Source organism: Lagenorhynchus albirostris, chromosome 10 (assembly GCF_949774975.1).
Source record: "Lagenorhynchus albirostris chromosome 10, mLagAlb1.1, whole genome shotgun sequence".
Classification (NCBI taxonomy): Eukaryota; Metazoa; Chordata; class Mammalia; order Artiodactyla; family Delphinidae; genus Lagenorhynchus; species Lagenorhynchus albirostris.
This window is the reverse complement of record NC_083104.1, coordinates 48,398,024-48,422,129: the sequence shown is the minus strand read 5'-3', so window position 1 is coordinate 48,422,129 and position 24,106 is coordinate 48,398,024. Positions and strand designations below refer to the sequence as shown.

General features: G+C 46.9%; 1 protein-coding gene and 1 long non-coding RNA gene across 2 annotated transcripts in view; both read left to right on the top strand.

Annotated features, from left to right (window-relative positions):
* The first annotated feature begins 7,212 nt into the window (after positions 1 to 7,212).
* Positions 7,213 to 13,313, top strand: LOC132527162 (uncharacterized). The gene is made up of 3 exons (XR_009542891.1): positions 7,213 to 7,315; positions 12,030 to 12,066; positions 13,108 to 13,313. It is a non-coding gene; the product is annotated as an uncharacterized LOC132527162 (long non-coding RNA).
* An 8,416-nt stretch (positions 13,314 to 21,729) lies between these two features.
* The window catches only part of ITGA9 (integrin subunit alpha 9), a 350,494-nt gene continuing 348,117 nt past the window's right edge, over positions 21,730 to 24,106 (top strand). The window contains exon 1 of the mRNA XM_060163908.1: positions 21,730 to 22,190. Within this exon, the coding sequence (XP_060019891.1) occupies positions 22,006 to 22,190 (185 nt within the window). The 5' untranslated portion in view covers positions 21,730 to 22,005. The remainder of the gene's footprint in view (positions 22,191 to 24,106) is intronic.

Below are 24,106 nucleotides of genomic sequence, written 5' to 3'. Positions count from 1 at the left end.
ACACACTTCAGAAGACTGTGTGCCAGGTTTGTCTGGCACCCTTTCCCCAAACATTCCAAAGATGTGACGCATGGGTGAGCATTCAGAGTCAGTACACTCTTAGAACACTACGTTTCAAAGCTGGGCTTCACCCATATTTGGTTAAAGTGTTAAAGCTGCATTGAAATAGCTATGCCTGAAGCATACTCTCCGTGGCGGCAGTGCGGGGGCGGGTGAGGGTGCAGGCAAGGCCGCGACATTCTTTCCATCCTCCGGCCATTGTAATAATAACAATTTCCTGGTGCCTTCCTTTGGGATCCTCTTTAGTCAGGCTTTGTTGTTTGTTACGTTCTTCAGAAGTGTCCAAATGCCAAACATGTGTGAACATATGACACTTAGTAAACAATATGGCCGTTTAAAATTTTACTCTGACGATTAAATGCAGTTAAAATGCAGCTATGGGTACATCTCTTATAATTTTCCAATTGCTTATTCCCCTGCTGCAGGAAGGCTGCTTCTTGCTTACCTCACACCCAGATTGGGCTGCCCTCCCCTTTTAAATGGGGAATGTGTAGTGTGTTTCCATGTCTGTCATTTCTCTTTCCACTACTGTGTGTTGGGAGTGAGTAGGACATATCATTTGTCTTTTTCATTCCAGGTTTCCAAGAAAAGTTAACTCAGAATCCAGTGTGGCTCATGAGATCCTGGACATTATGTCTGATGCTATGATTGGGTGAGACTTTTGGGAAGTCTTTGGGAGTATTAATTAATGTAATTTACGGGCAACCAGGAAGGAAATGAATCCTTATGACCCAGTGAGCAGATTGTGGTAGATTGGATTGTTGTTTCCAATTCTTCCCTCCCTCCCTATATTTGGGTTATGCATCCACATACTTCGTTATCTGACTTTGAAGTACCTACCGTTGTAGTGGGTGGAAATACATTTCTCCACCAACACTGAGATTGGCTGTGTGACTTTAGTTAATGAGTTTTGAGTGGACATGACTTTGCCACATCTGAGCAGCAGTTTTAAGAGCCCTTGCATAGTTCAGCTATTGCTGCTTTATCACTGCCATGAGACTGAGTTAATGGGTTCTCCCTTAGCTTGGACCCTGGGATAGTGACACATTGACCAGACGTGTAACAGAGTGAGAAATTATTATTATTATAAGCCACTGAGATTTGGGGATCATTTGTTACTGTAGCATAACTTAGTGAAAACTGACACAAGCAAAAAAAAATATTTTTGCAGGATAAGGTGATGTCTTTAGTTTTTAGAAGTTTGACTATGTAGTGTCTTGGTGTGGATTTCTTTAGGTTTATCTTAGGGTTTGCCCAGCTTCTTGAGTCTACAGGTTTATGTCTTTCACCAAATTTGGGAACTTTTCAGCCATTATTTCTTTCCTTTTTTTTTTTGGTTTTTTAAAAGTATTTATTTATTTATTTATGGCTGTGTCGGGTCTTAGTTGCAGTATGTGGGCTCTTCGTCACGGCATGCTGGCTTCTCTCTAGTTGTGATGTGCAGGCTTCTCTTTAGTTGTGGTGTGTGGGCTCCGTAGTTGTGGCACACGGGCTCAGTAGTTGTGGCATGCAGACTTAGTTGCTCCGCAGCATGTGGGATCTTAGTTCCCCGACCAGGGATTGAACCCACGTCACCTGCATTGGAGGACGGATTCTTAACCACTGGACCACCAGGGAAGTCCCCAGTCATTATTTCTTTCTCCTCTCCCTGCTCTCCTTCTGGGACTCCAATGACATGTTAGATCCTTTGTTATAGTCCCACAAGTCCCTGAGGCTCTGTTCATTTTTTTTTCTCCAGTCTAATTTCTCTCTGTTGTTCAGATTGAGTAATTTCTCTTGTTCTGTTTTCAAGTTCACTGACTCTTTTCTCTGTCCCCTCCATTCTGCTGTTGAACCTGTCCATTGAGTTTTTAATTTCAGTCATTGTATTTTTCAGTTCTAAAATTCCCACTTGGGTCTTTATATCTTCCATTTCTTTGCAGAGATACTCTGTTTCTTTGGTGAGACCTTGTTTTCTCATTTATTTCAAGCATGTTTGTAATGCTCATTGAAGAATATGTATTCTGGCTGCTTTAAAGTCTTTGTCCGATAAAGGATGGGATAGAAATCCAGATTCTCTACTAGGCCTTCATTGACACCCAAGGTGGGGAGGGTCTCCTCATCACTGCTGGGTGGGGATGTAGAGTTAACAGTTGCCCACTAGACCTCCACTGAACCATGGGAGGGGTGGTAGGGAGGGAGACCTCTTTACCTTTGGGTGGTAGTGAAAGTCCACTCTCCCCTGGGCCTCCTCTCCCTCTACCCCAGCAGGAAAGGGGAGGGGACCTAGTTGCTGCTGGTGGGGGTGGAAGTCCAGGCTTCCCATATGGTCTCCACTGACATCATGGGGATGGGTGGGATTGGGAGGTCTCATTGCTACCCACCAGGGATGAAAGTCCCTGCTTCCTGCTCAGCCTTCTCTGACATCACCCTGCATGAGTTTTGGGTCCTTCCTTATAGCTTGGCAGTTGTTAGAGGTCTAGGCTCCCCACTGGGCCTTTGCTGCCAGGGTTGGGAGGGGGGTCACATTGTTTTTTGCTGGAGGTTTCTTTTGGTGTGTGGCTGGAGTGGAGCCGTGGTTGTCTAAAAGCTTTGTGTCTTGCTAGGCTGCCCCTTTCCTGGTTCTTTGCTACCGGTTTCCAGGTAGCCATTTTCTTCAGGTCCAAGTCTGCTGTATATGAGGCAGAGAAAGCCTCGGGAACTCATGGCATGTTACTCCTCAGGTCCCAAGCGTCCTGGCCAGTCTGCCTCCTCCTCTCCACCTTTCAGAGTCTTCTTAGGTTTGTTTTATATGCAGTGTCCAGGGTTTCCAGTTGTACTTGGGAGGACTAGGGAGAAGTATGTCTACCCCAGCCTCCCAGAAGCAGGTCTCCTATGCACTGTGATTATATTTAGTATATATTTATTACATATTCCAGATACACACTTTTTAAATTAATTTAGTTATTTATTTCTGGCTGATTTGGATCTTTGTTGCTGTGCACGGGCTTTCTCTAGTTGCGGCGAGCGGGGGCTACTCTTGGTTGTGGTGCGCGGGCTTCTCATTGCGGTGGCTTCTCGTTGCGGAGCACGCACTTTAGGCACGTGGACTTCAGTAGTCGTGGCTCGCGGGCTCTAGAGTGCAGGCTCAGTAGTTGTGGCACGTGGGCTCAGGTGGTGTGGCTCGCAGGCTCCAGAGCCCAGGCTCAGCAGCCATGGCGCTCGGGCTTAGTTGCTCCATGGTATGTGGGATCTTCCTGGACCAGGGCTCAAACCCATGTCCCCTGCATTGGCAGGCGGATCCACTGTACCACCAGGGAAGCCCAGATACACATATTTTTAATAAATATAAACTAGAAGCATATACAGTTAATTCACAATAGTGGTCATAATGGTCTTCCCTGGTCACCTCCACCCAATCTGTATTCCACATCCTCCTTTAGTTTTTTTTATGGCATCAAGTATTGCCTACCCTCAGTAAAAATTGTTGTTTTCTTTGTACTAGAATGAAAGCTCCAAGAGGCCAGGCAAATTGTGTCTTGTCCATGGTTATGTCCTTACGACCTAGCGTATGTAGTAAGCACACAATAAGCGTGTACTGAATATAAATGAATGAATGGATGGACAAGTGAATTAAGAAAGAAGAGAAAATGTACCAGTACCTTCTTTGTAATTAAAAACAAAAAAATTTTTTAAGAGTGGGAAAATTTTTAAAGACTTCTTTCTCTCTTGAGGAGGCATGTGGGAATACAAGGGAACAAGAGGAACCGAATTATGGGCAGAACCTGGACTTTGTTTAATTTGCTTTATAAGTCAGTTAGTTACAAATATTAATATTGTAAGGAACCAGTTACTTGTAACACATCACAACTGATCAGGATACACCAGCAGAAATGAGTACAACTGGAAAGAATCGCTTCCCTGTTTTCTTTTTCTTTCTTTTTTTTGAGGGGCGGGGGCCGTACTGTGCAGCATGCAGGATCTAGTTCCCTGACCAGGGATCAAACCCACGTCCCCTGCATTGGAAGCAGGGAGTGTTAACCACTGGACCACCAGAGAAGTCCCCGACCTTCCCTGTTTTCACTCCTACTGTGTTTTCTTTTGGAATTGAGCCATGTTGGATTTGAAGATTAGTTTAGGCCCAGGGAAAGAATCTGTCCAAAGAGCTTAATTTCCCCTAATCTCTTGGGGAGGTGACATTGCATGCTGGCTGTGAGTGCAGGCTCTGGGGCCAGCCTGCCAGGCTTCGAGTCCTGGCTTGGCCATTTACTCACCATGCCAGGGATCTGAGATGGGCTGGGACCTGGGACCCTGTGCTGCAGTGCTTGTACCTGGACAAACTCTCCTGGAGCAACAGAATACAAGACACTATAAGGGACTAAAAAAACCTGTGTGCATGAGCAGCTGGGGCAAACTATGAACAATGTGATACAGAAAGACCAAAACCCAACTGCCCCCTCTGAAGTGCCGGGAGCAAAAGCAGGGTACTTGCACCTGCCCCCTGCGCACAGTGCCACCGAGAGGATGAGCAGATCACCTAAGCCACCCCTCCGGCCCACCCCACCAGTCTGCCCCTACCCTCACCCTATTTAAGGGGCCAGCCCCCCTTGTGAGCAAGGGCAACTTATTACTTGCTTTCGCTCCCTTATGCTGCAACACGAGTCCCAGTAGAGCCTTGCCTGAAATTCTCATCTGGCCTCATCAATTTCTACTGATTAAATGAGTCCAAGGACCCTGGTTGGTAACAAAGATACAGATGCAAGAGCAGAAATGGCAACCTGCAAGCCCTTTTGGAAGCTTCTGCTTATAGCACAACCTAAGCCAAACTCGGAATTAAGGGGTGGGAAAGATCACACCATCTCTTGAAAGGAGGATTCACAAAGTCACTTTATAAGGGTGTGACTGCAGTGAGGGTGTGAAGATTTGGGGCCCTTAATGCGAACAATTTATCAAAATACTTATCAACTCAGTACGGCCACTACCAATCAGTTGAGTTCATACAGTGTATCAGACCTGTTTGCCATCACAACTGTAAGTTTCCCTGACGGGGGTGCTTCAGGGAACCCGGTAGGGGCAGGGGCGGGACAAAAACGCAGGGTTTTGGGCCTCCTTTCCACTTAGAGCTGCTTGACTTTTATTTGTTTTATATATTGAGGTTTTACATTAGGTTTTGTTTGAAAAAGATTCTGCCGTCAAAAGGCTTTTAAAAAGTTTCTTTGGATGTATTCAGACCAATAGGAAGAGCATGCTTAGCCCATGTTTCCTTGGTCCCTGCAGAACTGCTTTTGCTCATCTGTGTTTCAGACTGTGTCTTAGGCTTTACTCCTTTACTCCTTTACTCTCCTTTAAGAAAGAACTTCAGGGAATCAATGATTATATGTTCTTTACACCTATTTTACGAGTCACCAATATGTAAGAAATCTATTTTACAGACAAGTGCCGGGGAAAGTTTCAGTATATTTTCTCTTTTGGGCAACAAGAACTATTTTATTTATCATGTAACTTTTCCCTTTTTGCTTTGGCCACATGGAAGCTTGGTGCCAAATTTAGGTCCCACGTTTCATAACTCTTAAAACTAGAATGGCCCAAGGAGCTTTTAAAATACAGATTCCAAGGCTTCAACTGCAGAGAATCTGAGCAGCTGGGCTGCCCCTGGTGGCTTCATTATTTGTTCTCTTTCTTTGCCCTGGACTTGTCTTCTGATTCTAATATATGTTTCCTCTGGCCCCAATTGTTCTTTCATACAGTAAGTCAGTTACTCCTAGGTCCAAACTGGCAGTGTGTGGGAGGCTGCTCCCAGGACCAGTGAAGGCACTGAGAAGCCTCTGGCCAGTCTAGGGGCCCAGCCTGGGTAGGGGGCAGATCCTCAGCAGAGAAGGGGTAGAGGCACCAGGACCCTCCATGTCTTCAGGTTTGAGAAGTCAGGTGTCTTTCCCAGCGAGCAGCCCTGGGGGAGGTCTATTCTGGAGCTGGGGGCTGGGCCTGAGGGTCAGATGCCAAAACACCCTGGGCTCTCAGGGAAGCAGGACTCCGGCCGAGAAAGAGCCACAGCCCGCCAAGTCCCCTGCAGCATCTGAACACCTGCTCGCACAATCTCTATGCTGAGATTTTCACCCTATCGGACACCCACAAATTTAGGAGAAACCAACTCTCCCACAGGTTAATTCAACACTCAGGCTTGGCCAAAAATTGTTTAGAAGGACATGATTATTCTCTAGGATGATTCTGAATTTAGAATTGAATATAAATGTCGAAGTGAAGCAAGTTCATGGTCCTAATATTTTGGGGTTATTTGTATATTCTTTTAAATAAGTAAATAGATTTATTTATTTTTGGCTGCATTGGGTCTTCATTGCCGCACGCGGGCTTTCTCTAGTTGCGGTGAGCAGGAGCTACTCTTCGTTGTGGTGCACGGGCTTTCCATTGTGGTGGCTTCTCTTGCTGCAGAGCACGGGCTCTAGGCGCGCAGGCTTCAGTAGTGGCTCGTGGGCTCTAAAGCACAGGCTCAGTAGTTGTGGCACACGGGCTTAGCTGCTCCAGGGCATGTGGGATCTTCCCAGACCAGGATCGAACCTGTGTCCCCTGCATTGACAGGCGGATTCTTAACCACTGTGCCACCAGGGAAGTCCCGGGTTATTTGAATTTTTAAGACAACTTGGCATACTAAATTAGCTAATAAATTAGCCTTGGATTCATTTTAAAAGTTATAATTGAAGAATTGATTTAGATTTGTGATTTTAAGCTGAAACCTTATTAAGTTTATAAACCACATTAGAATATTTAACATAGAAGATACATGTTATTTTAAGTTTTATCAGTTAGATTTATCAACCTTGGTTAAATAAGGAAATACTTAAGTACTTGGAAGGTTTTTGGAGTCAGGTGAATACATGAAATGCTTATAAATAAGATAAAGTGTGATAAATTTATTAAAGTAGCAATTTCAAATATAAAGAGAATTTAACGAAGTTATAAAAACGTTCTGAAAATAATTGCTTGAAATTTGGTAGATTTATAATTACAATAATGAGATTAATAAGCTGAACTTAAATAAGGTTCTACATTTGTGATGTTAATAAATTCAGTATTAATTTTTTTAACTGAAGTAGTCTTCTAATGAAACTTACTCTTAAATCTCTCTGAAAATACTAATTAGAATTAAAAAAAAATTTTTTTTCCTTCTTTATCCTACAGCTCTATTTTCTTTGGGTCTAGTTGTCCTGTTTGTGAATGTTTTTCTTTCTGTTGGTGGGGTTCCTGGTGGCTGGCAGTCCTTGGTTGACCATCAAAGGACAAGGTAGGTTGCCCTCGTGGCTGGAATGAGTTTCCCTTTGCATTTGTCTAGATCTGTTTGCCTGACAGGTGTGTCCCTGAATGAAAGGGCCACCTCTGCATCTTGTGGAAGTGGGCAGGGCTGATGTCTTTCCCTTCGATTGCCTCTCTGTTTCGTTCTCCCTCCTTCTCTCCCTCCTTCTGCTCTTACAAGACTATTTGCCTTCTCCTCTTTTACACACGCTAATAGCTAATGTTAGATTCACTTCAGGGCACCCACAGAGCTCACTACTCCCCTTTAAGAGGGAGGACAGAGAAAGAGGAAGTGAGCACTTATGGAACATCTTCTTCTCACAGCATGAGGGACTCAGGACCCACTGACTCGTTCAAGCCCTCCCAGGGGTGTAGGTGTTGCTGTCCCATTTGACTCATTAGGGTTTTACCTTTAGTTGTTTTAAAAGGTGAAACTGGGCTTTATGGAGCCGTGACAAGGATAGAAGCTTGAGCAAGAAAATGTGCAAGGATCAGAAAATGTCAGGAGCCTCATGGTCTTGTGGTGGATGATATACAACTGGGTTCTTTCCTTGGGAGTAATGGAATCTGCTAGCACTGCATAACCAGAGAAGGGGTGGGGAGGGAGAGGAGAGAGAGTGCACTCAGGAGACAGAAAGAGCAGATAAGATGGTCATTGAAACATTTTTTTTTTTTCTTTTCTTTGCGGTACACGGGCCTCTCAGTGTTGTGGCCTCTCCCGTTGCGGAGCACAGGCTCCGGACGCACAGGCTCAGCGGCCATGGCTCACGGGCCCAGCCGCTATGCGGCACGTGGGATCTTCCCGGACCGGGGCACAAACCCGTGTCCTCTGCATCATCAGGCGGACTCTCAACCACTGCGCTACCAGGGAAGCCCTGAAACATTTTTGATCATCAGAAGCGGTGGTTGAAACTTCAGGTGTCAGAACAGTAGGATGGAAACAAATTGGCCCTGGCTGACTCAGTTTACACTCTGCACTGTGCATGCCTTATTTTCTTCAACTTTCGTGAACAGGCAGAGGTGAGGAAACTGGGTCACCATGGACGTCAAGAAGCTGTAGGCCAGTAATCCAGGAGGCAGGATTTGAACCCTGAACTTAATGATTCCAGACCTTCCACTGGGCCCTCTCAAATTCACGCTAAATCGTTAGCAAAGTCACCGATATCCTCCATCTCTGCTCTGAAGTCTTCTTTTGCTTTCTTGATTTAAGTGAAACCCTTACTCTTGTCTTGTGACTCTGATTCCCCTGCAGCTTTCTCCAGCTTGTGTCGGCAGTGGGAGGTGGGGGGGGGGTGTTTTTCCCCACGCCTCTTGGATGACTGGCCTGAAGGTCCACCTTGTTCCTCATCGTAGCTTCCAGACTGCAGGACCATGGTGTCCAGACTCTGGTGAACAGGGGGCCTGTGACCTCTTGAGAAGGGGTCATCTGGGGTTGCACTGGTGATGTGAGCTCCAGGGAGCAACTGTCTGTGTGTGTCGGGCTGGTGGGCAGAGGCGTGGGGTCGCAGGCCTGATACGGGGTGTGGTTCGGAGGGCTGCCCAGGCGTGCGGTCCTGCATGTGCACCTCTGGGCCCACCCCACCCTTGCTGGTCCTTTCCTTGGGGCTTTGCCTTCCATTCCCACGCTTGGCCTCAGCCCACACTCTCTTGTGCCAAGAATTGAGGTTTAAAGTCTTATTGAATAATCCTTCACCAAAGATGTGTTGTCAACCAGTGGTGACTGAATTCTTCCTGGTCACCTGTGGACATCGGTTGGATGTATCAGTTCATGTTTGCTGCTTAAAGCAGCCCCACTTATCAAGTTCATAACTCTGCAGGGTGGCCCTTTGGGCTGGATCCGCTGGGCATTCTTCCCATCTCAGCTGGGCTCACTCATGCACCCAGAGTCAACTCTGTGTCCGCTGAGACTGGCTGGTCCAGGGGCCAGGGTGCCTGGTCTCTGCTGCGTGGTCAGCCCGAGTCTAGCAGGGAGCGTGTGCTTGTTCACGGGCAGCATAGCAGGGGGCTGGGAGCAGGTAAGAGCCCGCAGACCTTGAGGCCCAGGCTCCCACCCTGCACGCCATCGCTTCCACTACATTCTATTGGTCAAAGCAAGTCACCGGGCCAGCCTGATTGAAGGGCTGGGGACACAGGCTCCACTTTAATGAGAAGTGTTGCAAAGTCATATTGCAAGGGGGTATGGGTAACTGTGCCCCCCCTCCCGCTTTTTTTTTTCAAGTGCAGTATCACCATAGGCCAGCATGCAGATCCTGCAGCTGTAAGGAGAGAGGGAGAACTTTTATCCCTGGGCCATCCCATCTCTGAGTTTTGTATAGGTCCTGGCTGTGATGCTCTGCCTGCCAGTTGTGGTGGGTTCCGTGGGGTCCCCTGTCCTCTGACCTTGGACGGCTGTGTGTGAGCAACGTGGCTGCTCTCACAGAGGCTTGGTGGAAGCTCTCAGAGGCGTGCTGGGGCGTAAGAGCCTCCCGATCTTCCCAGGCAGCTGTCAGACCTGGAGCTGGTTGGCAAGGCCTCAGCCGTTCATATCTAATCTGGGTGCTGATTGTTGGAGGTGGTTTTGCTTTGATTGTCCCTGGGAGGCAAGAGCTGCTCCAGGTCTGTGGCCATTTATGGGCAGAGCAGAGGCTGGTCCTCACTGTGTAACACGACGGAGTTCGTGGTGGGGGTCATGTTCTGCCCAGCGACCTTGGCAAGTCACCATCCCAGCCCTTGCTGACTGCCTCCCGAAGCGTCATTTCCCTCCTTGTAGAGGTTATATAATTACACCTTCTCTCTGGCAATCTTGTTTTCCCCTCACTGCTGGACCAGCACCATCTGGGTGCTGATACTGCTCCTGCGTCAAAACATAAAGCTCTCGGATTCCGCATCTTCCCCCACCTATCGCCCCGTTTCTCTATTCCTCTTTAGAGAACACTTTAAAAAAGAGATAACTGGGACTTCCCTGGTGGCACAGTGGTTAAGAATCCGCCTGCCAATGCAGGGGACACGGGTTTGATCCCTGGTCCGGGAAGATCCCACATGCCGCAGAGCAGCTAAGCCCGTGTGCCACAACTACTGAAGCCCACACGCCTAGAGCCCGTGCTCTGCAACAAGAGAAGCCACCGCAATGAGAAGAAGCACGCACACTGCAATGAAGAGTAGCCCCCGCTTGCCACAACTAGAGAAAGTCCTTGGGCAGCAACGAAGACCCAATGCAGCCAAAAAAAAAAAAAAAAAAGATAACTATACTCACTGTCCCTGACATGTTTGCTTCCATTCCCTTTAAACCCCTCCTTGGAAACTGCTCTTGGCCAGGTCCATTGCTAAGGCAGGTGGTCTCGCTGGGTCTCACCTGATTCGCACATGTGGCCCCTTTGTCTTTCAGGAACCCCCTCCCCTCACTTGGAATCCACTTCTGCCTCGCTGGCTGGGGCACCCTCGCTTCCCTGACTGCTGACAACCTAGGGCCCTGGGATTCAGGCTCCAGGCCTTTTCTCTCTCTTATCTGCATCCCCTCGGCGATCTCATCCTGTCTCATGGCTTTAAACACCCACTACGTGCCAACGATGCTCATTTTATATCTCCTTTCTGGTCCCCAGACTCACCGAACTGCCAGTTCAACATTTCCATTTAGATGTCTAATTGCACCTCGACTTTAGCGTGTCCCAGACTGAATCTTGATCCCCCTAGATCTGCTCCTGCCACGTCACCCCCTATCAGTTGAAGGCTTTCCTTTTTCCCTTGCTCACCAACTCCTAATGATCACTGAATCCTCAGAGCTCTGCCTTCAGTTTGGGGGTTTGCATTTTTTCCTTTCTGATGTAACTATTTTTGAATATGTTAAACATTTGTGCAGTTCCAAGTCAAAACAGTATTAAAAGGTATCCTTAGAGAAATCTCATTTCCCTCCCGACAGTCTTTACCCGTTTTTCAGTGTTCCTTCTGGCAAAAATAAGCACATGTATTTATTTTCCCCTTTTTCTTACACCAAAATTGGCATACTATATGCATTGTTCCACCTCTTGCTTTTTTCACTTAACAATATATTGTGGAGATCACTCCATTGCACAGAGAACTTCCTCATTCTTTTTACAGCTGCATCAGAATTTCATTGCATGGATGTAATTTATTCAACCAGACCCCTACTGACAAACATTTGAGTTGTTTCCAGTTGAGTTGCTATTACAAATAGGGCTGCAATGAATGGCCTTGTGTATATGTTGTTTTGTGCTTTGGAAGGATGTTTTCAGGGTGGATTCCTGGAACCATGGGGGAAGGACACCATCAAGAGAATCTGGGAGGTGGCACAGGGTTTGTGTCCTAGTGCAGCCCCAGGGAAGGCAGAGCCAGCAATGGCCAACCTAGATATGGCCAAGGAGGACAACGGGGAAGGAAGCATCCCCCAGAGCATGGGGCCAAGATCCCAAAAAACAATGTTTGGGGAGCCCCTTTCAGGGGGCAGACCTGGGGCCCACTCATGGAACATTCTGCCTGCTATTGTCTGTGTCTCCTATTGTTAGCTTTTGGAAATGGCTTCTTGGTGCTGTGGAGTTCAACTACATCCTGCTGGATGTAGCCTGCTGGACCCGTCCATTTCTAATGTAGGAGTGTTGAAGTCTCCAACTCTGATAGTGGATTCATCTACTTCTTTATCTTTGATTTTCTGCAGTTTGAATACAATATGCCTAGATGTATGGTTTCTTTTATCTTTTTTTCTTTTCCTGAAGGTGTACACTTTATTGAACTGATCAAGTCAGTGTACAGGTAAGCCCTGGATGTCTCCACACCTTAGCCTGCTCCGGGGGGACTCATTCTCTCTTTCACTTCCTTCCTTCCTTCCTTCCTTCCTTCCTTCCTTCCTTCCTTCCTTCCTTCCTCCCTTCCTCCCTTCCTCCCTCCCTCCCTCCCTCCCTGCCTCCCTCCCTCCCTCCCTCCCTCCCTGCCTCCCTCCCTCCCTCCCTCCCTCGCTTCCTTCCTCTCTTTCTTTCTTTTGGCATTTTTCCTTCTTGGTGTTCTCTGAGCTTCCTGGATCTGTGGTTGAGTGTCTGACATTAACTTGGGGCAATTTCTCAGTCATTATTACTTTAAATTTTTCTTCTGTTCCTTTCTCTCCGTCTTTCCTTCTTTTGGTGCTTCCATTATATGTATACTACACATTTTGTAGTTGTCCCACAGTTCTGGTTATTCTGTTCCTTTTTTTTCCCTGGTCTTTTTTCTCTCTAATTTTCAGTTTTAGAAGTTTCTGTTGACATATCCTCCAGCTCAAAGAGTCTTTCCTCAGTCATGTCCAGTCTACTAAATGATCCCATCAGAGGGATTCTTCATTTCTGTTACTGTATTTTTGATCTCTCATTTTGCCATCATGGGAAATCCTGGAACTTCTAGGCTGACTGCATGAATCCCAAAGAGAAAGCCAATAAAAAAGCAGGGAGGAGAAGGAGAAAATCTGAGTCATTGGGGATATCTTTTACAGTTGCTGGATCAAGTCTCACATGAAGCCAGAACTAAATCTGGATTTTTAATGGACATACCCAGTAAAAAATTCTTTTATATTATGAGTCAGCTTGAAGTGAATTTTCTGTCACTTGGTGCCTCAGAGAGTCCTCACTGACTCTATACCTCATAGGCTTATTGTGAGGTTTAAATAAAATTGCACTTAGCAAACGAAGCATGGCACACAAGTAATACTCAGTGAATGGTTACCAATATTGTTATTATGATATATTTATTTTTACAGTTATGTGTGCTTTTTATTCCATATCCTAACATTGGCATGTTTCTGTTTCTCTTTTTGGTATTATTCAGTTTCTACCCCCAAAGGAGAGAGGCTGAGGGAGGGGACTGATCAGCCCTGGGCTTCTGACCACCAGCTTCAGCCTCGGGTCTTCCTTGCAAAACCACAGCTGGGGAACAACACAGAGACCACGTGGTGTGGTTCTAATTCCTCTGACATCTCATTTTCATTCTTCAATGATATTTATCTGCATCCAGCTTACACATAAATGTTTCCAGTAAAATGTTCCAAGTGCCTTTTTTCAGAAATCTGAATCCACATGAAAACAATGGCAACAAGAAAAAGGTGTAAACTTTCCAGAACAGGCCCAGATTTTGAAAATGTGATAAAGAGGTTATTGTGCGTCCGAACTTTTCACACAAGAATTGGAGGAGATTTAACACCAGGAATAATAAACCGAGGAAAACCAGCTAATGCAGAGCAGATGGGCCTGCAGGGCAGTGCTAAGCATTTCAATGTCTTTCCTCTTGGACCTTTGGACTCCAGATGACTGAGTGCTGGTTTCTCTAGCTCCAAGTAAAGTTAATGCAATTGGGGAAACCATCAGTATGGCTGGTTTGATTTCTGGAGTGATTAGTGGATTAAAGTTTTTCAAGACTGTACCATGTGGTGGGCATTTGACATTCACTACTTGAATCCTGACCACAGCTCCATTTTACTGATGAGAAAACTGAGGTTTTAAAAGCACAAATCACTTGCTGAAGGGCCCATAGCCAGTATGAGAGCCAGGATCAGTCCTAGGTCTGTCTCATTGCATACGCTGTGGTTCTGCAAACTGGGTAATAAGAGAGCAGGGAAAAGGGGTCATGGTCACACAAATTTGAGAAACTCTGTGTGTGTATGTGTGTGGGTGTATATCTACAAGGTAAAAGCCTTATTAAGGTATAATTGATCTGCAATAAGCTATACGTGTTTAAACCATACAACTCAATAAGTTTTGACCCATGTCTATCTGCATGAAACCCTCACCACAATCAAGATAGTGAACATCTCCATTACTTCCAGTAGTTTCCTCGTGCCCCTTTGTAATTCCTCCCTCTTCTCCCTCCCACTGTTGATCCCAGACAATCGCTGATCTCCTTTCTGTCACTGTGGATTAGTTGTACTTTCTAGAGTTTTATATAAATTGAATCATACCAGATGTAGTCTTTGCCTGTCTTCTGTCACTTGGCATAATTTTTTGAGATTCACTCATGTTATTACATGTTTGTTCCTTTATAGGACTAAGTGGTGTTCCATTTATGAATCTGCCACAATTTATCTACTCATCTATAGATGGACATGGAGGTTGTTTCCAGTTTTGAGCTATTACAAATAAAGTTGCTGTGAACATTCGTGTTCAAATCTTTATATGACATAAGCTTTCTTGGATAAATACCTAAGAGTGGAAGGGCTAGATCATATGGTAGGTATATGTTTAACTTTTAAAGAAACTGTTAAACTGTGTTTCAAAGTGGTTGCACCATTTTACCAGCAGTGTATGGTAGTTCTCGTTCCTCCTCATCAGCACTTGGTGTGGTCAGTCTTTTAAATGTTTACCATCCTAATAGGTACGTAGTGATATCAGATTTTCTTATGGTTTTAATTTGCATTTCCCTAATGACTAATAATATCGAGTATGTTTTTCTGTGCTTGTTTACATCTATATATCTTCTTTAGTTAAGTGTTTGTTCAAATGATTTGCATATTTTAATAGAGTTGTTTCTTACTGAGATTTGAGAGTTCTTTATACTTACTGGATGCAAGTCTCTTAATAGATATATGTTTTACAAAGATTTTTCTTCAGGTCTGGGGTTGTATTTTCATTCTCTTGCCAATGTCTTTTGAAGAACAGAAGTGTTTTGTTTTGTTTTTTTTAAAACTCTGGTGAAGTCCAATTTATTTTAAAATTTATTGAAGTATAGTTGATTTACAATGTGTTAATTTCTGCTGTACAGCAAGGTGATTCAGTTATACATATGTATATACATCCTTTTTCATATTCTTTTCCTTTATGGATTATCACAGGATATTGAATATAGTGCCCTGTGCTATACAGTAGGACCTTATTGTTTATATCTGTTGAAGTCCACTTTATAGTCCACATTTCTTCTACTTCGTATTTTTAAAACCTTAGGTACCTTCTGGAAGAATTCTTGGCTTGATATTACAACTCACAAATTTGCTCTTTGGCAACCTATTCAGCCTATATGTTGAATTTTTTTCAATGATCAGATACTTAAAATCACTCATCATGGTTGCAACATGGTAATCTTACATCTCCCTGAGAATAGCAGTTATTCAGTTCAGTTCAGTCTATGAGCTTTGTTTTCTCGGTGTAATTGTAACACTTGGTAAGAGGGTGACATCTTTCTTGCACAGCTGCTTGGTGATGCTTAGCTGAGGAGTCATGTATTTGAGGACCCCTGTTGGCTGGTCTTTGCCTGTTGTGCCCACTTTGAGGATGAGGAATGAGAGGCAACACAGCACCACCGGAGGGCGCTTTCTTGGGGGCAGGAACTCCTCACTCCTCCCTGGTGCAGTCAGCCCCCTGGGACACTGTCTAAAGACTCATATACTCCATGGTCCTGCATGGAAGCGGGCATCTCTACTGCTGCTGCCTAGTCCCAGGGGCAATGAGGACAAGGCATGGACCTGACAGCTCCTACTCAGGTGCCCCAGCTCGTGCCCCGTCAGGGGCTCCAAGCTGCTCTTTTCCTTCTCTCCCATACGTACCTTCAGGCTTTGAGCATCGTTGGAATCACCGCCCAACTTCTATCTACTTCTATGCAAGAGTCCTCTCCCATGTGTCCCTAAGTATAGAATTCCTCTCAAAATCTGATTAGACTGCCTTCCGTATTTCAGGGATTTTAAACATTTCTTACCTAAAAGGAAACCCCTTCCAATTTTCCAACATTATTATGGATCAAAAACACATTTGTCTCATTTCTAGGGCTTCCCTGGTGGCGCAGTGGTTGAGAGTCCGCCTGCTGATGCAGGGGATGCGGGTTCATGCCCCGGTCCGGGAAGATCCTACATGCCGTGAAGCAGCTGGGCCCATGAGCCATGGCTGCTGAGCCTGCGCGTCCGGAGCCTGTGCTCCACAACGGGAGAGGCCACAACAGCGAGAGGCCCGCGTACCGAAAAAAAAAAAACAAAAAAACCACATTTGTCTCATTTCTAGAGACTTGTGATGGGAGGAGAGGCTGTAACTGATGCTTTGTTGTCCAACCTGAATGGAACCTGTGGGCAGTATTTGCATCTGTAGAAGAATCTCAGTATTTGAAAGGCCACCAGTGCAGACCACATATGCTAAATGTTGCCATGACAACTTGGTTTGCAACTTTTTTCTTTTGGCCTCCCCACGTGGCACGCGAGATCTTAGTTCCCTGACCAGGGATTGAACCCCCGCCCCGTGCAGTGGAATAGGGGAGTCTTAACCACTGGACCACCAGGGAAGTCCCTTCATTTGCAACTTTGATGTTTGTACATTGGGGAAAGTTTACCAGGGCCCACCATCTGAGGGGAACGCATGACCATTGTTAGAAATGAAAACCTGCCCATTTCTCTCCATGCTGGAAGGGCCACGTGTCTGTGCTACTGTTGACAGTCCCAGCTGAGCCCAGACTTTCAGTCATTCCCACCAAAGCACCAGACGTGTGAATCAAGCCATCTTGGATCCTGTAGACAAGCCCAGCCGCCAGGTTAAGTACCACTGAGACCCTCAGGTGATGCCACATGAAACAGAACTGAAGAATTGCCCCGCCAAGCCCCAGTTCCTTAGCAGGCTGCTCAGTGCTTGAGCTGTAACAGTGAAGCCCTTCTGGAGAGCAGTCTAGTGAGGGAAGCAGATGACAGACCAGTTAATAACATTATGAAAGGGGTTGAAATGGGGGGAGATGGCTGGCAAAGAGTGCTTTAGGAGCACCGAGGAAGGGTATCTTTTAGCTGCACGTATACAGGCACTGTACACAGTGCACTTAAACCCTGTGAACAGTGGGTAGCAGCTGCGGGAAATCTCCAAGGAGGACATTTCTGGAGTCTTCACCAATGGCCCACATCTGGGAAACTGGTGAGAGGCAGATTTGACAATTTGCTACAGTCATTGTAGAGAAGGAAGCCCAGCTGGTGTGGGCCGCTTGCGTGAGGATGAGGTCGTGGCTGCACCACTGTGAGTTACGTCTTAGCCTTCCACAAGCTGTACCTGAAGCACGTGGGGATGTGAGGTCTTGAACTTTTAAGCCAAAAAAGGCTCTAAAATGGCTCACTTAACAAGGAAGCTACTTTAAGGACAGTGCTTTGAATTTTTTCTCTTTTAATCCAAATGCAAATAGCTACTTCTAAGAGTAAAAGAAATTGCATAATAATAATGATTAAATCGCTAACGCTTGTCACTGGCTTCCCATGTGCCAAATACTGTACTGTGTGCTTTAGGAGGCATATTTCGCTGAATCCCCCACAGCAACCCTCTGTGATCCTCTCTTTACAAATAGGGAAACTGAGGCTTGGAGAGGTTAAGGAACTTCTCAAGGTGACATACGTGATGTTATGGCTGAACGTGTGTGTCCTCCCAGAATTCATGCGTTGAAGTCCTAACCCCCAGCGTGGCTGTGTATGGAGTAAGGAAGTAATTGAAGTTAAATTAGGTCATAAGAGTGAAGCCCCATCCCAACAGGATTAGTGCCTTTATGAGAAGAGACGCCAGAGAGCTGCCTCTCTCTCCATGTGTTTGCCCAAAGAAGAGGTCGTGTGACACATAGCAAGAGGGTGGCCGTCTGCAACCCAAGGGAAGAGTTCTCACCAGTCACTGACCCTGGTGGCACCTTGATCTTGGACTTTCAGCTTTCACAACTGTGAGGAAGTAAATTTCTGTTGTTTAAGCCACCCAGTCTGTGGGATTTTGTTATGGTGGCCCCAGCAGGTTATATACCTGACAACCCACCACACTGGGATTATGAGCGCCAGAGCCCCTGACTTATAACCCTGAACTGCCTCCTAGAAATATCATCATTTGAAAAGTTTTACATTTTGTAAAGTGGCATATGCTAGTTTAAATTGACGTGAGACATGTTTTCAAAACTTGACATTATCGGGACATCCCTGGTGGCGCAGTAGTTAAGAATCCACCTGCCAATGCAGGGGACATGGGTTCGATCCCTGGTCCGGGAAGATCCCACATGCCGTGGAGCAACTAAGTCTGTGCGCCACACCTACTGAGCCTGCGCTGTAGAGCCTGCGAGCCACACCTACTGAGCCTGCGTGCTACAACTACTGAAGCCCACACGCCTAGAGCCTATGCTCTGCAACAAGAGAAGCCACCACAGTGAGAAGCCCGTGCACCGCAACGAAGAGTAGCCCCTGCTCGCGGCAACTAGAGAAAGCCTGCGCGCAGCAACGAAGACCCAAAGCAGCCAAAAATAAATAAAATAAATAAAAAAATAAAACCTTGGCATTGTCTATGCTAACATTGTTGGTTGTTACTTAAAGCAGTTTCACTAAATTTGGATCTCTGGAAAAAACATTTTTTTTGAGCATGGAAGCAGGTTGGAAATATTGCACCCAGTAATAACTGTGAGACTTTTGGCATATGAAATACTTCAGTGGGAAAGTATTTGCTTAAATCTTTGCCTGCTATTATAGTTGAAGGTTTGGTGATAGTATTTGCCCTTCCCATGAACTTCCTGGATTTCAAAACCATGTGGAAGTGTAGCTTGTCTTATACGAAAAATAAAGTCGGAGAACTTTTAAAGAATTAACATCAAGAAATGCATTAAGCTAAGTATCAGTTATTTAGAGAATGATTATCTGGTGTGTGAATGATCCTGGTCCTTTTATTTCTACCCCTCCTTTGACAATACCATGAGGATACTTTTCTTCCACAGGTTGGCTGCTGTCCTTCTTAACCTCTACTGGGAGTGCAAGCAGGTGTCAGCCCCTCGACAGAGGCCAGGCTGTTCTGACAGGCTTTCACTTTGATGAATGCTTTGGCTTTATGGGTGGAGCATCTTTTACATCCACTGCTGGCTCTCTGTAGACCATTTAAGCAGTACAAAAGGAAAGATAGATGATAAGGAAGTAGGTAGATGGATAGATGATACATAAATCAGCAAGAACAGCCCACAATCTGAGCTATAACCATTACAGGTTATATATAAATATATATTATATATATATATAACATATATATAATATATATAAATGACATAACATATATATAACCAGTTTTATATATATATATATATATGAACATATAACATATCAGGTAAACATCCAGACCTCTTTTTTTGGGGGGGTTATTAATTTTATTTACTGCTTATTCATTTCCTATTTCACCAATTTCCTCTATTATTTCCATTCTTTTTTATTTTTAAAAAATTTTAAAAATTAATATAATTTTAAAGGTTATACTTCATTTAGTTATTACAAAATATTGGCTACATTCCCCGTATTGTACAATACATCCTTGAGCATATCTTACACCTAATAGTTTGTATCTCCCATTCTTCCACCCCTCTATTATCTCTCCCCCCTCCCCACTCAGACCTCTTTTTATGAGCATGTATACATATAGATGTAACAGATCATCATATTTTGAGCATATTAGACCTTGTAGGATGCAGCTCAAACAGTGCTTACAGGGAAATTTAGTGTATGTGTATACACATGTATTATATATAGTATATATTTTATATAATATATATTATATACTATATAAAATGTATATAATAGAAAAGAATTAGAAAAATAGTAAGGCTAAAAATCTAAGCAACTATCTCAAGGAGCTAGAGAAGAGTATTGCAAATTAAATCCAGAGAAAGTAGAAGGAAAGATAATTAAAAACAGAAATCAAATAAAAATTTAAAATTAAAAAGTAAATGCATTATAGAAAGAAAACCACCAAAGTTAAAAGTGGGTTCTTTGAAATAATTAAGAAAATTAATAGCTCCTACAAAGACAGATCAAGAAATAAAGACCAAAAATACAAATTACAAATAACAGGCATGAAAAACCTGACATCACTACAGATTCTGCAGACATTAAAAAGGTAATGATTCTGATAGTGTGGTCAAGGAAAGACAAGGGCTTGAACTGAACCCAGTAGATGAGAATGAGTTGGTGGATTTGAAAGCTTGAGGAGGTGGAATAAACAGACTGGTTGGATTGGGTGTGGGAGAGAAATAGGTGTAACAGTTTGTGCTGAGCTCTCTCTTAGGTGACTGGGTGGCCAAGGGGCGCCACTAGTGAGGCTGGTAGCTCAGATGGAGAACCAAGCTTGGTGAAATTCGGCTAAAACCAACTTTTCCCAATTTAATTTTATTGCTTTTTTTACTTGCTACCTAAAAACCAATTCCCGCCCCCCCCCAAAAAAAAAACCCCAGAAAATAACAAGTGTTGTGAGAATGTAGAGAAATTGAAACTCTGTGCACTGTTTGTGGGGAGGTAAAATGCAGCGCAGTCACTCTGGAAAAGTGTGGCAGTTCCTCAAAATATTAAACATAGAATTACTATGTGATCCAGCAATTCCACTTCTCGGCATATACCCTAAAGAATGGAAGGCACTTGTCTCGAACAGATAACTGTATACCTATGTTAATAGCAGTATTATTCACAATAGCCAAAAAGTGGAAACAAACCAAGTGTCTTTCAAAGGATCGACAGATAAAGAAAATGTGGTGTGTAAGTACAGTCTTTAAAAAGGAAAGAAATTCTGATGCGTGGTACAACATGAATGGACTTTGAGGACATTATGCTAAGTGGATTGTCAAACATGAAAAGACAAATACTGTATGATTCCACTCATGTGGGGTACTTAGAGTAGCGAAATTCACAGACAGAATGGTTGCCAAGGGCTAGAGGGAGGGGAGAAAAGAGGAGTTACTGTTTAATGGATATAGAGTTACAGTTCTGCAAGATTAAAGTTCTAGAGGTGGCTGGTGGTGGCTGCACAATAATGTGAATGTACTTAATGCCACCAAACTGTACACTTTAAGATGGTTAAGATGGTGAATTGTATGTTATGTGTATTTTATCCAGTTAAACACACACACATGCACACAAGGCTGGACCCCAACCCAAGGTTCTGAATCAGCAGGTCTGGAGTGGGATCTGCTGATTGGCCTTTCTATTGGCATTCTATTGTAGTCAATAAGTTCTCAGGTGATGCTGATGCTGCCGGTGCGGAGACCACACTTAGGGATAAGTGGTTAGGAGGCCTGGTGAGTATCATGTGGAGGGGTCCTCTGCTTGCTCCCTCGTGGCTATCGTTGTTATTTACAACGGCCGGCGTTTATGGAGGGCTTGCCTGCTACAGGTTATCTCACAGTTGGGTGAAGGGGCAGCAGATGGGCAGGGCTAGAGTAGATAAACTTCACCCGGCTTTCTTTGGTTCTTGGTGTGAGTGTAAGGCTGAGAGGGAACCAGAGACGCAAATAAAGACCGAGTACAATAGAGCGCACAGCCGCGGGGAGAATTAGGGTCGCCTAGGGACCGAGCGCCCAGGGCGCTATCTGGAAGGGGACGTGGGGCGCCTGGGCAGGTCTCCAGACTCCTCCGCGGCCGCGGGAGGCGGAGGGGGACTCGTGGCCCGCAGAGGGCGCTGCTGCGCCGTCCCGCCGCCTGCCGCCCAGGCCGCCCACCCCGCGGGCGCGCCTCTCTGCAGTCCAGTGCCGACCGGCCGGGGACCCGCTTGTTCCGAGCGCGCACACTTCTCGGCCGGACGGAGGACGCCGCCAGCTCCTGGCCGCCCCTGTACTCGCCTGCGGCGGCAGCTCGGCGCACCGCCCCCGGCCCGGCACCGCGTCGCGGCCGCGTCCGAGCGCAGAACTCCGGCCCCAGGAACCTCCCGGCCGTTGGCGGACCCAGCAGCCCCGCCGCCGGCACGTTCGGCGCCCTGCTCTCGGGGCACAGGGGAGGGCGGCGGCCGGCTGGTGATGGGCGGCCCGGCGGCGCGGAGGGGCGCCGGGGGGCTCCGCGCGCTGCTCCTGGCGCTGGTGGCCGCGGGGAGCCCCGCGGGCGCCTACAATCTGGACCCGCAGCGCCCCGTGCGCTTCCAGGGTCCCGCCGGGTCCTTTTTCGGCTACGCGGTGCTGGAGCACTTCCACGACAACACGCGCTGGTGAGTGCCCTCCCGGCCCGGACCCTGACCCCGGCCCGGCTCGTCCCGCTGTAGCCGCCAGGCCGTCGCTGCCGCCGCCTTTCCGGCCTCTCCACGCCGCCGTCCCGAGGGGGCGATTTAAATGTCTCCGTTGTGCGTAGCTCGGCCGCCGAGGAAAGGCGGGGAGGAGGAAGGACGCCGGTTCCCGGTCCAGCGTACTGCCCGGTGGGCGCCCGAGTCGGAGGGGGCCGGGCGCCTCCCCGCAGGGGTTGCCCGTCGCTCGGCCTCCCAGCCAGACTCGGCTTAACTCTCTAGGTCGCAAAGTAACTTGGTTCTTCTGCCCCCGTGGGCCCCAGGCAGCCCGGCCAGAATCCCGAAGGCCCCGGGCTGCGGAGACAGACTCCTCAGTTCGGGGAACTCTTGGTGACACCCCACCCGCCTCGCCCCGGCTTTAAGCCTCTCCCGCCGGCTCTGCGCAGGAAGCAGAGTAACCCCGAGATGCGAGGGGAGTGGGCTGGGTGTGCGTGGGTTCGGGGGGCGGGGATGCCGACTGTGTGGTCCCCCTTCTCGCTCACCAGGTCCTCTGCGGAAGCGAGCCGAGAGGGTCCGGAGGCAGGGAAGGGGGATGGTCCTGGACCCCAGTGACAAGTCCGGTGGGACCGGTGGGTGATTTCTGGGGCAGCTACCCTGGAGACCGGTAGAGGTCAAGGAGTCCAGTTGCCCCCTGAATGTCCCCTTAAGAGTCCCAAGAGGTGGGAGCTCTCCCCATGAGGCACCACCTGTGAAGGGGCACGGAGTGCTCAACCCCAGGGGAGAAGCACCAAGGGAGGTTGGTCTCCCCTTGGCCCTTTCCTATGGACAAGAGGGAATGAAACAGCCACAGGAGGGGTCAACCCCTCCTCAAAGAGTTAGGGTGTGGGTAGTTCCCCAGTGGGGCCCCAGATGACAGCTGGTCTGGGGCTGGTTTTATTGTGTGGTCACCAGTGTGGACATCCTTGGGGGCTGCAGGCTGGGAGGGCGAGGTCAGCCTTGTGTGTGCGCTCAGCATGCAGTTCTGCTCGGAACTTGACAGAGGCTGATAGAAAAGGGAGGGTTTGTAGATTCGAGTCCTCTGGCGTTCCTGGAAAAGTGGGGACTCCGTGACCAGCCAGCCCTTTAACAATCATGCTGTTTAGGAGAGCTGCCTCCAAGAAAACAAGTTTTTAAGGTTTTTGTGTAGCTCCTGTCCAGTTCCCTATCTCTCTCCCTACCATTTACCCCAGTTGCTGAGTTTAAGACCAGCTGTCTTTTCTTGCACTTGCCAAATCCCCCTTTTAAAGCAAAGCAGGCTGACACCTTTTCTGTGTCCTCTGTCCTCAGCGTCCACTGTGGACTTTGGTAGAGAAGGTAGCCTGGGCAGGAGCAATTGGAGAACACATCCCAGGATCCTAGCCCGGGCTCCCAAACTGTGTGACCTTGGCACAAAGCATGTTGGGAGGGCTGTTAAAGATAGAAGGGCTGGGGCTTCCCTGGTGGTGCAGTGGTTAAGAATCCGCCTGCCAATGCAGGGGACACGGGTTCGAGCCCCGGCCCGGGAAGATCCCACATGCCGTGGAGCAACTAAGCCCGTGCACCACAACTACTGAACCTGCGCTCTAGAGCTTGCGTGCCACAACTACTGAGCCCACGTGCCACAACTACTGAAGCCCGTGCGCCTAGAGTCCGTGCTCCACAACAAGAGAAGCCACTGCAATGAGAAGCCTGCACACTGCGGCGAAGAGTATCCCCAACCAGAGTAAGACCCAACGCAACCAAAAATAAAAATAAAAAAATTAATTAAAAAAAAATAGAAGGGCTACTCTGGGCAGGGGGCTGCTCAGGAGGGGCAGGCAGGGGAGCTGGAGCACCACATGGGGTCTGCAGCTCCGCAGCCTCATGGGTCTCTGAGCTCTTTGGGC